This window comes from Notolabrus celidotus, chromosome 14, assembly GCF_009762535.1.
Source record: "Notolabrus celidotus isolate fNotCel1 chromosome 14, fNotCel1.pri, whole genome shotgun sequence".
In the NCBI taxonomy this organism is placed as follows: Eukaryota; Metazoa; Chordata; class Actinopteri; order Labriformes; family Labridae; genus Notolabrus; species Notolabrus celidotus.
Window position 1 is genome coordinate 13991060 of NC_048285.1, and position 12922 is coordinate 14003981.

The 12922-nt window shown below is 41.6% G+C and overlaps 1 protein-coding gene across 1 annotated transcript in view; it reads left to right on the forward strand.

Moving 5' to 3' along the window:
• The window catches only part of pid1 (phosphotyrosine interaction domain containing 1), a 33183-nt gene that overhangs the window by 4491 nt on the left and 15770 nt on the right, over positions 1 to 12922 (forward strand). The window contains exon 2 of the mRNA XM_034701322.1: positions 9025 to 9171. Within this exon, the coding sequence (XP_034557213.1) occupies positions 9025 to 9171 (147 nt within the window). The remainder of the gene's footprint in view (positions 1 to 9024; positions 9172 to 12922) is intronic.

Sequence of the window (12922 nt, forward strand, 5' to 3'; positions counted from 1 at the left end):
CTCTGGGTTGAGCCCATTCAGACTAAGTTCCTCTCGTAAACTGTCCCAGGATCAGAGGGGGAGGCTGTAAACACGTACAGGAACAACTGGGGTTTAAGTTACACTGTCCATTTCTTAAAATGCAAAGGAGCCAGAGGGCAGGAAGTTACCGTGACCGCATGCTGGGCCAACCTCCTCCTCCTGCTCCACCTGGGGACTGCAGCATTATCAGCAGCGAGGGTACGGAAGGAAGGATGTTTGTAGAAATGGCATCTGAGGTACAAACAACAGCAGGAGGGGGCTGGTTTCCAGTCCAGAGATGACAAAAGGTCTGTCCGGCTTCAAAGCAAAGTTGTTTGGATGGACATGGTTTGTTAGTTAAACTGGCCACATTTTTAAGGGGCAGATTCACTTGATGTGCAACTATAGCCCATGTGTTGTTTACTCTCTGACAAAGAGCACGAGAGAAGAAAGGAATGATTCAACGCTCAACCATTCACAACATGATTCTTTGTTGAAGCGGTGATGTGGTTTGATTCCTATTGTTGTATTGTAGGCTTCATGATTTCCCCCACTTTAAATGCATCCTGTGGACTTTTAGGGCACTTCTTACATCACTTGACAATGTCTGTATGAGCTAGCCCCTATTTGGTCATTGTCTCATTCACACATAGAAGGACTCATGAGAGATATGCTTGTGGTTTCCTACCATTATACCATCAGCAGGTTGTCAAGAAGCGTAGTAATGTGCCTGAAAAAGACAGAGATGAAGTAAACTGAGAGTTACAATTTACAATGTGCCTGAAATGTGTTTTGTTAGCTATACAAGATCACCATTGTTCAGTTAAAGAAATAGTATCATGACCCATGTCATTTTGTTTTTCACCCCCAAAATGTAAACCTGGTCTTGAAGAAATAGTGATACAGAGTTTGATCCAAGTACCAAAGCATTTTATGGTGTCAGTTCAACAGCCAGGTGTTACAATGCTACATCTTTTGTTGTATATGGCAATGCAGAGTCAAATGAGTCTGAATAAAGAGCTCTATACACCCTTTCATGTCAGAGCCTGCTACATGTTTAAAAAAGGAGGAAGCCACCAGGGCTGTCTTCAGGCACACCAGCTCGAGTGGAGGAATAGGTTAAAAAGCCTTCAATTCATACAGGGCATAACGGATCAAAGAATACAGGAAAAAAAGAAACACCAACCGGTTTTCGACCCTCACTGGGTCTTCATCAGGGCGTGGTGAAAAGCTACAGGTTTATCTGAGCATGTGTGTGTGTTCGAGATTTGCACATTGTACAGCTAAATGATTAGCAATTGTCACCCTTGTGAGCCTGCACCAGAATTACCAGATGGCTAAATGAATTGTTGATTTTTTTTTATTACTGTAGCCCTGCATTGCCAGCCATATGTTGCATCTAAATTGCTGTGCAGTCAGCGACTACCAGCTAGAGCTGTATCTCCAGTGAACGGCATCTCGCAGCAGCAGGTTTGGCGGTACTTTGAGATCAAGTTGTATGTAGGCTGTCTGATTCTACTGGCATATAAGCATTCAATACAGGAGCAAGGTATAAACCATAGACTGTATAAATAATGGACGTAGTATCTGTGACGTCACCCATCTGTTCCTGAGGACTGTTTTGAAGCCAATCGTCGGCGACAGCCATATTAGAAATGCGGAACTCAACCAGGCAGAGAGTGACGTAAAGAGGCCGAGTTTGAGCCTCCTAGCCAACAGCTATGTGTTCCCGTCCAGGAGTCAAGTCAGTTTTCCAGAGTGTGTATGCAGTGGTGTCCTGGACAAGCTTATAGTTGACGAACAGACTTTGGTTTGAAGGTCTGTGTTTAGCTCAGTATGTTACCTTTCGTACCACATTTTAAGTCTTCAAAATGGAGCAGTAGCCATTTCAGCATCCTCTGGTTGGATTTTCCTTGTATTATCATGCCCTTTAGACACAGCTCATCCATCCATGTGGATTCCTAACATCATTTCCAGCTGCCTTCTACTGCTTTGTCATGATCACATCCCCATAACCCCTATTTTGAGTGTCAGGAGGCGTGGCAGAGGTTCTGTTTTACCCCTGTTGGGTAGTGACTTACCATGAGATTGACCCAAGAACCTCTTTCCTGTAAGAATGTTCCCTCAGGGGGCCGAAAGTTTAACTTACCATCTGTGACCTGTTAAGTTCATCACTGTAGGAGGCAAACTGCACAGAGACACTTACCAAAGCCTGTCTACTTGATTTCTCATGGATGTGATTGTTCAAGGGGTTACTTGGATCTATTTGAAAGTAGAATTTAGAATATTTAAGAGTGGAGGCTTGATGAACAATAAGTAGTGTACTTGTCTTGATGACACTTATATTTCCACAGTCATTACCACACAGCTCTTAAAAGCAGCAGTTCAGAATTAGTTGGCAGCACTGAGTCTGTTGAATTTGACCTTGTTCCACCTGATTTTCAAAGATCAGTACCTTTCTCAGAAAAATGCCGTGCAAAATATTGTGGGACTGAGTTTATTGGAAGTCCTGATTTTCAACAAATACATGTTATATGAGCATAGTGATTCATAAAACACAAACAACTGAATGGTTGTAAAAGTCCTGTTGTGCTTTAGGGGTTCGCGATGTTCAGCCAAGTTCTTTTTATTGTAGCTTATTTGCTCTTTAAATACATGGTATTCACATGGGTACAGGCACTGAGTCACTGTTTATGCTTCAGCTGAACAGTCATACGATTAAACATATAGATCTTCTAATGTTATGATAGTTAATGCAATGAATGGCTTAACAGTTTGACTGAAATTACAGCAAGACCCATTTTATGAAGAAGTATTGCTGCCTGTAAGAATAAATAGGTAAGAATCCATGTTACTTGAAAAAGGAAGAATGAAAGACCGCTACAGTGTCACAGGCAATCTCAACATTGTCATATCACGATGTATTCAATAGCCTTAAAATTGCAAAATAATAATATCCACCAAAGAAACATCCAGCACAAACATACAGACATAAAGTCACCTAACTTTGATGCTAACATTACGCTGTGAGTGTAAACAAGACTGTCATTGATGTAATTTGTTGCTAGTTTTGACAGTTTTCAGTATCTGCTATCGTCCTGATTTCCCCTTCATTTGACATTACAGTAGCTACATTGAGAAGGTTGTGGGATGATGTATGCTTTACTTTAATAAGGTTTAAAACAATGTAAAGTCTTTTCTTTTTTACACATGATATCAGTCAATCAATCTTTATTGGTATAGCACCAAATCACAACAAACATTATCTCAGGATGCCTTTACAAACATAGGAGGTCTAGACCACTCTATGTCAAATTATGAACAGAGACCCAACTTCAAGACAGGATAAGACTCAGTCTTACCCAAGTGGCAACCTCCGGTTTCAAACAATGAAGCCCATGCAGAAGTGTTCTAAACTCCAATACATCGAAAATCTGCTTGAGGCTTGCTGCAGAAACACCGGAAACCACATAGACATGAATGGGAAAAAGACGATCTTTGCAGCATTAATAAACATGTTTACAGTCTGGTTCACGGCTTGGCTCTACGAAGCTAATCTCTCTATCGGCACACACTGTACGAGGGTTGAATTTTTTTCTAATGCGACAGTTCAGAAAATATTAAGATTAGGACATGACTGACTGGACTCCCGGTCGGGAACGCATAGCTGTTGGCTAGGAGGCTCAAACTCCGCCCCTTTACGTGACACTCTGCCTGGTTGAGTTCTGCATTTCCAATATGACTGCCGCCGTCAATTGGCTTCCAAACAGCTCTCAGGAACAGATGGGTGACGTCACAGATACTACGTCCATATTTTATACAGTCTATGTTCTTACCCCACCTTAATCCATTATGAGCATTGCACAACGCAATATTTAGCTAGTTACAGTGGCGTGGAAAAACTTTCTTTTTAACAGAAACCTCGAGCAGAGCCAGACTCATGTTAGACAGCCATCATGCCTCAACTGAGTTGGGTCTGTAAAGAGGGATAGAGGAGAATAAGAGAGAGAGGGAGCGCTGATAGTGATGAGAAGAGTAGTAGAAGCTGTTGCTGCTGGAGTCCAGTACGTCCATATCAGCTGGAGTCTGGAACGTCCACAGCAGGAGGATGCCTACAGCAGCTCAGAGGGAACCACGAGACAATTGAGTTTAGGGACTCCAGAAAGATCTATGGTTAGTAACTTTCAATGGGACAGGCAGAATTAAAGTAATTGATGGGGGGTTGGGGGGAAGGGGCTGAGAGAGGATCCCAGTGTGTCCGTGCGCCAGTTCCCCCGGCAGTCTAAGCCTATAGAAGCATAACTAAGAGCTGGTCCAAGCCTGAGCCAGCTCTAACTATAAGCTATGATAGTTTCGAGAAGCACCAAACCCGATAAGGCAAACAGACCTCCAGTGATATTTCTTAACTAGGAGCTAGAAGAATAAAAGAGAGAGGCAGTGGTTGACCATAGAGATTCAGTCAATAGGGGCAGCTCTTAGGGGGAGGTAGAGTAAACAAAGTGGCAAAACATAAAATGCAACACGCTCTAATGAACATATGAATGCATCCACATCTAAACACAAATGTGTCTGAAGGTGCAGGGTTTTAGTAATTTGCAGCTGAAGCCATGCCTCCTGCTGCTGTGTGTCTCTCTGCTCTGCCCTCAGTCACAGCATCTACAACGCTGACTGTCCTTATTCACAGGTCAGCACATACGGCATTTTTTGAGAGGTCCTTTTTAGCATCTAATAAAGGCACAGACATTAGGTTGTCTGTTGCAGACAACATTGGGAGCAGAGGAGAGATACAGCAATGTCACCTGTTCCCTATGTTCACCAAACCTGACCTGCAGATTGTTGACGGCAATCTTCACAGTCCTGCACGATGACTGACGCCCTTAAAATGACCAAAATAGTGTGAAAACATAAAATGCAGACAGAGAGCACACTCGCTGCAGATACACACACCACACACTCGTGTACAGGGTCAATAGACACTCTTCAATATTCCATAGTCAGAGGCTTTGACTGTAATAACATGCACGTTTACATGGCATGTGTGGAGATCAGGTCTCTAAATAATTGGTCAGATTTTAATCTTATAACAAGGCTTTGTTTCATAAATCTGAATGAGTTCCTTTGTTTGGAGATTTGAGGTTTTACTTTTGACAGAAGCTTTTGTTGAGTATTAAAGTCTAAAGTGGAGACACAACTCTGCTGAAACCAGCTCAGCACTGACCTGAACCACACTGCCCTGATGGTGGAGACAGAAAACCTGCCCGGGTCCAAGTGAAAGTCAGAAATAGAATCAATAACAGCAGTAACTTGATGAGGGGACTGCTGGGACCTGAGAAATTAAAAAAACATTTAAATGCAGTGAAAATATTATGAATAGAATTCCAGCGTAAGTCCACAAGTGGCCCTCCGCTCAGGCCTTTTGCTCCTGGTGGGGGGCGGAGGAGTCGGGGAGCACACCCCAGCCCCCCCATCAATACCGGGGCCAACCACAGGAATGCGAGCCGTTGTCAGGAAGCTGTAAAGTGCTGACGCGGAGGTCAGCAAGCGTTTACACACATGTGGCTTTACTTTCACAACTCCATCTTGCTTTTTTTCTTTTTTTTTTTCATCTTCATCTGTGCCTTGCTTTTTTACTTGCCTTATCTTCCTCTTTCGTGAAAACTCCCTCCTCCTTTCCTTCTTTTTTTTTTTTTTACTTTTCTGAAGATGAAGGATTACTTGGGAAGGTGTGCTGAGGGTTCTAGTGGTCCCCTTTCTGCTCCAACTGTTTTTGTGCTTTACTACAGGGCATCATCGTGGAATTATGGGTTCATATTTGTTAGCAGTACTGTAAGTAGTTTGTTCTATGCATATTTCATAGAGCTTAAAACCACTTCTTGGCAAGAAGGACCCAATAATCTCATTTTAGTCATGCCATAAGTGAAGACAATAATGAGCAGGAAGCAATTTAAACCCTTAATAATAAAATGTATCAGAACAAGTCTTAAAATGATTGTTAATGGGTTAGTGGTACCAAAGTTAAGCTGTTCTTTTGCAGCATTGTGACTGGTATTTGCAGGCAGATTACTCAACATGTGCCAAAAGAGCTTTAAGAAGGCAAATCAAAATGCTCAAGAATATTTAACAGTTTATCGAATTGGAAACAATATCTGATGCAGTGGTATTGAATTTCAAGGCTGGACACTGAACCTTTTCCTTGTAGTTGATTGAGGATTTTCTTCTTGGCTCTACCAAACAAACCAGCTCTGATGATTGATGATAGACTGAATTGGCAGGATGGATTGTTTTCATCGGCTGAAAATGTTGACCATCTGTTTTACGAAAAATGGACATTGTGCAGGTCCAACATGGAAAACAGCTTAGTACCGCCAAAGAGAAAAGGAAAAAAACAGCACTCAAAAGTGGCAGACATATTCAGACAAGAGTAGATGACCAGAAAGCATTTGTAAAGAGTCTGGCCAAAGTGGGATTTCTGAGACTGACACAGACACAGGTTTAAAGAAATTACTGATATGGTTACCAATACAGCCAATCTTTGAGCTGGAATGAAAATAGTGATGTCATGTTGGATGGTGCGCTTATGTGCACAGGAAAACAAACTGAATCCACTCAGAAGAGCTTCTTTTACTATACTTTATTTAACAATATGAACATGATTATAATTTGTCAGCTAATTTTAGTAAAGCCCTATGTCTGCCAAGATGTGATTCCTTGCTGCAGGTTGCAGACATTGTTAAAACTTGAGTCAACTATATTGTTATGGCGTGTTTTTCCAAAATGTTATGTAAAAACTTTGTATTGGCTCCAAGCTGAAAAATATGTGTCACCAGTGTAGCCATAATACTCAACCCAACTCACACCACATATAGCACCTTTCATACATACAAGCATGCAGCCCGAAGTGCATCACAAAAGAACAGAAAGACAGAAAACAACATAAATGGTAAAATAGTTAAAGACATGATCATAAATAAAATACTTCAAAATGATATAACATCAAATACAGTGAGGTTAATAAAATTGGTAAGAGTAGAAAGAAAAGTTAGAAATAAGTTAAAAAGATCAGATAAATAGATAAATAAATAAGATAAATAAATGTTGTTAAAACAGTAATATAATAATGCAGTCCAGGGCTAAAAATAAATTATTTCAAGTTAAAAGCTAGATTACAAAGTTATGTCTTAAGCTTACTTTTAAAAACACACAGAGAGCTCGCCACTCTGATGTCCAGAGGCAGAGAGTTCCACAGTTTAGGTGCATAAAAGCAGAAAGCTCTCTGTAATTCATCCCCATTGGTCTGGTTATGTTTGCAGCCTTGTATAATGGTCAGGGTCTAATAAGTTAATGTTCTTAATTCAACAATGCCTGGAAAAGTTGATGAAAACCAGCCAAGTCATGCCATGCACCACTGCATTTGGTAGTTCATCATAACCATACCACATTCCACTGGTAGTTCAGTGGCACGTGGCATGGTCGATGGTATGCCAGCAGCATGCGCTGGTCCCCTCAGTGGTATGCTTACTGCAGGTGCTGCTTGAAAATGGAAGGTCTCTCACACCATACCACCACTGTTCTACCCTTATGATGCACGATGGTATCTAATAATAGTGCTTTAAGGTTGTTGTTAGCCTAGCCACTGTAGCCAGTCAGAGCAATCAATCAATAGCAGAAAGAACACAATCCTGTATAATTTCCAACATACCTTTGTCTTGGTCTTGTTGAAATACTATTGGCTGTGCTGGTGTGACAGTCTGATAGAAGCCATCCACCTTCAAGTGGCACCTTGCAGTTAGGGAATGATTTCAACCATTGTAAGACACTGGTGTGTGACTGAGGGGACAGGCACATGCCGCTTGCACTCTAGTGACATACCATCAGTCATGTCAGATGGAGATGAAGTGCTGACATACGCAGTGGCACATACCGTGGCATCATTGGCCACTTTTAAATCTCATTGTCACTCCTTCTTTTAAAATAAAATAGAAAGTTAGTAAACTAAGTAGCATTCTATCCAATGGTTATTAAGACATTTCCTTAAAAAGCAGTTTTATGAAAGTCATAATAAACTTATTCTCTAGGGCCCACAACTGTCTGTACAGAACGGTCAATCATAAAGCACTTTTTTGAGATTTTTGTCTGTCTGCACCAAAGTGTTGGATTGCCAGATTAGCTTCCAATATAATACATGGACTAGGGCCAAACTTGTTTTAACTGGTTTGCAAAAACTGCAATGATAAAAACAAAAAGATATCATATTCAAAGCACCTGCAGTTTTAGTATCCACCACTAAAATTATTGCTCATGTAGGAGAAATTTGTATTGATCTGGGATTATGGAGAGGGACTGCAGATGCACTTCCCAGTTCTGCTTGCCAGAGCGAGTGTGTTTCTTCATTCTTTGCGAAATTTTGTCTCGACTGTTTCTAAGAAGCCCAGAAATTCCACAGAGCCAGATCCAGCATGTGGTTCTGCTCGGCGTCAGGAAACACTCGCTGTGGACTGTAGTGTGAGGGCAGGCGGCTCTCCTCTCTTGTTTTGACGGTGGAGGCAGCCAGGTCAGCGCTCCCTTCATCTGCTCCTCACATTCCACTTTCAGCCGAGTAAACCCCACACACCATCTCACTTTCTCTCTTCATCTTCCGTTTTCACCACCAGTGCTTTTGTGTCGAGGGATTCTATTCATACTGTCGGGATTTTCAAACAGTGATGCGAGATTAAAACATAATGTCTGCTGTTATTGTTTCAGCCTCCTGAGGCCAATAAAGGTTTTATGAAGCACCTTTTTTTCCTCCTTCCACATGAGTGAAGAGTGCATGTTCCTGATTGTGCTTCTGGTTGTGCTTCTCCTGTGTTACACATCTATGAAATATTAACACTAAATTGCAGATTTTATCGAGGTTGCACTTTTTTAAAGCCTCGAGCAGAGTTGTCAAGGAAACTACAAATGCCAACCTGCAGGCATGTAGTTTTCTTGTACCGGTTGTAAGTTTCCCTAAAGCACTGAATTCATGTTTCTTCTCTTCATCAGCACTTCCAGACCATGCTGAAGACCAAGCTAAATGTGCTGACGCTTAGGAAGGAGCCGCTGCCCACGGTGATCTTTCATGAGCCGGAGGCCATCGAGCTGTGCTCCACCACGCCACTAACAAAGAACAGACCCCATGCTGGATACAAGGTACGATCACATGAGAAGAATAATCCAGAAATCTAACCCAGTAATTCCATAATAGCATTAATAGACCCAAAACACAACACTTTTATTCATTTCCATTGTTCTTTCATCAACACACGCAGTTTCTAAAGCTTTTAGGTCAAGTTAAATCCCAGAATAATTAGTTTTAATCAGCAAATGTGGGCACATGATTTATTTTTTGTGTGTTCTGAGCTTTATTCTGCTGTGCTCACGGTCAGATGTAGAGTTTGATCCAGTCAGTTTGACACACAGCTCAAATCTCTTCTCTCCTTCCTCAAAACAGAAAACAAACAGATTAAAATAGCAGCCAAGCTCTGTTATTACACATAACACTCCTCCACCAAGCAACCGGGTTTGTCTTTGTGTATTTGTCTGCCTTGTGCCGCAGCATTGCAAGCATAACAAATAAACAGAGATGACTGTGGGCTTATGTGAGTCAGCTCCAAGTGGCTGTGTCAGGATTACATTCTGTGTGTTAAATGTTGTTTCTGGTCCCTTCTGATGCGCCATTAACAAGCGTGTAAGAAAAAGAATTTCAGATTTTGCAACTTTACCTAAGTGAAATAAACATGTCATATCTGGAAGTTGCTGAAATTTGAGGAAAAAACGTGTCCCTCTTGAACATGACGCCAAGAAACACACACATGGAACACACAGTCCCTGCGATTGTTGTTGATATCTGTGTTTCTTGGATCACTGTACAGAGGAGCGGACCTCAAGTTTGTACATGACAAACTATCATGCGCAAGCATACACACATACATAAACACACACTCGTATAAACACAGCAGTATCCAGTATATGCTTATATAGGTCTTCAGGAACTTTCCCAAGACGGCTAAGAGGCCAAAAGTGCTGAGTCCTCATCAGAACTTCCCGAAAGCTCCTGAAGTTCAAACCTAAACATGAAGTGAAAGTCAGTGAGAGGACCTTTACTGGCAGAGCAGACGAGTTTAGCCTGGCTGGGAGAGAAACAACACACATGCAGGGAATCAGTTGGGTTTTGTTGTTTTGGCAACTCAAGTCCAAAGTAGTTCTTAAAATGATAAAACAGCCATAATTGTTTATCTATATGGCCTTTCAAAACTAATGAGACCATCAACTACAGATGTGGAAAAGGACTTTCTCTATATTATTTAATATTTTGAATGTCTGTTACCGGGTAGGATTCAGACAGTGTTTCAAAAGAGCTTTTATTTTCATTTTAAGAGGTCACATTTTTCTTTGACACACATGCATGTGAAGATTGGAAGGAGAAGATTAATAAAGAAAAAAGATTTAGACTACAAAAGTCACACAAAAATGCTCCTTAGAGATTCCTTCAATAAAGTTATGGCCTAAAGAGGAGCCAGTGCTGTGCTGCTTTAAAAATGAAAAGTACACACAGTGATGGCTGCTAACAGATGGCCGTTTTGTTTTGAATGAAATCCTTGTGATGTGACATTGTTAATGCGTTATTTAACAATGCACCTTTTTACAACGCTCCTCTTGCTCATCCTGGTGTCTCTTAAAGACAGCTGTTAGCCTGCCAGACACAATAAAATCTAACAAGATCTCCTTGTCTTGTAAAAGCTGCAGTGAAAGTGTCCAAGTATATCTCTTTTTAGAGCGTCTTCAGCTGAATCTACAAATAGAGCAGTAAGTTGTACTGGAGGAGAAATGCAGCAGTGAAGGTCTCCTTCAGAGGGTGACAAAGTTTCTGAAGAGTTTTACTTTATATCTGTACATAGAATAAAGCCAAACTCTCTTTACCGTCCCCTTCTTAACATGTTAAAACCAAGCGGCAACCTCCGGCAGCGAGAATTGAAGCCAATGCGGAAGTGTTAAAAACTGCAGTTTCTCGAGTGTCCGCTTGAGGCTGGCTCTGGAAATACTGGAAACCACATACACACCAATTCAAAAAAGCCGATCTTTCCTCCAGAAATAAACATGTTTACAGCCTGGTACAAAAAATGAGTGTTGTCTGGATAGCTAAATTCTCGATCGGCACACATTAATTTTTTCATAATGTGGCAATTTCGAAGATATTGAGATTATGAGTTTTCCATTATGAGAGGCAAAGCTGACTTGATTGACAAACGGGGACTCTGTAGCTGTTGGCGAGGAGGCTCAAAGCCTGCCTGTTTACCTCACACTGGCGCGACAGCAGTTAGGTTGAGTTCAGCATATCCAATATGGCTCGATAATCAGCTTCAAAACAGCGCTTCAGAAACAGATCGGTGACGTCACGGATACTACGTCCCTCATTTATACAGTCTATGGTTAAAACTGAATAACTGAAATGGACTACAAGTGCTAATTATTTGCACAGCTTTCCATAGTTTATAAAGTTTATAAATTTGAGTACGCGCCTGTGAAAATGGAATCACATCATCTTCAGCTTGATTATCCTGTGCCCAAACCTTTATCATCCATACTGCTGGATTGAAGAAACTAAGTGAACAGACCACAACTTTTTTCATGATTAATTTCTAAAAACACACTCTCAAATCTATATCGTAACACTAGCTGGTTTACCATGAGCTAATACACATGGCTCATAGTCGCTAGTTTGTTTTTATTTTATGGGAAAGGTTAGCTGTTCCTCAAACTGCAGGATGAATCACAGAAGTCACATGAAGGGAAACTTTGACAAAAATACTTCTTATTTGAGTTGGCCGACCTCTTCCCTCATATTTAACTTGGTGCAGTGATATTGCTTCTCCAGTTACTGACACGTGCATCTCAGTGTTTGGTGAGTCATACCTGATTTCACAACTTGCCAATTGTCTCTGATTACCAGACGTGCACTGGGAACATTTTTGCCTCGACAAACCACCCATCATTTACAAAATGTCCTAATTTGCAGAGAGCAGTAAGCCAAGCAGCTGCGTATCCAAATCAAACACTGTAATGATGCTTAGTTGTCCCAGTGGGAATAGAGGTAGCGACGAGACATAGCCGTCTCTTGCATCACACTATCACCGCTGTGATAGAGGATAAATATTGATGTATCACTTAGGTGCACGCTGCACCCAGTTATACTTGGTATCCCTCTCTGTCTAGTGTGAATCCCAGCATCCTCTCTCTTCCTCTGTACTCACTGCTCTTTCCAGCGGTACTGAGAATGCCAAAGCCATGTTGCCATGGATACCACTACAGCTATTCAGCAGAATACCAACCACACAAGACATTCATTTCCCTCATATGTCTGCAGCCTCCATATTTGCAAGCCTGTCTGCCTCGCCGCCTGCATCTGTTGGCTTGTGTAACTTCCTGTCTGAGTCACTACCTGCCTGTCTGCATATCTGTCTGCCCACCTGCTTCAGCACCTCAGCTTAGACTTCGAAAACACTTTTATTTTCATTTCAGGTGGAACACTGAGGAAACAATGGTCTCTTTGAACTCCCTGAAGCCTTCCTGTTTAGTATTCATATTCCACAAAACAACACCATTTATTATCCTCCTGGAAGGTTTTATATTCTCCGTCTTTCATTTCTCCTTCACTCCGTCCTCTCCAAGCCCCCAGTTGTGCTTCCAGTTTACAGGCAGGCAGGAAGGCTGGCTGTGGGCTGCTGTCCGTCTGCCAAAGCTAACAGCTAGCAAGGATGAAAGGCCACCTCTCATTGCCCTGCTTGGCCTGCTGCTCTCAAAGCAGTCCACTCCACATCCATTGAGAAAATGTATTCAGTGCTCTTTGCAGTCATGCCAGCTCCACAGTCATACTCCATGATAATGGTGAAATAACTGTGAA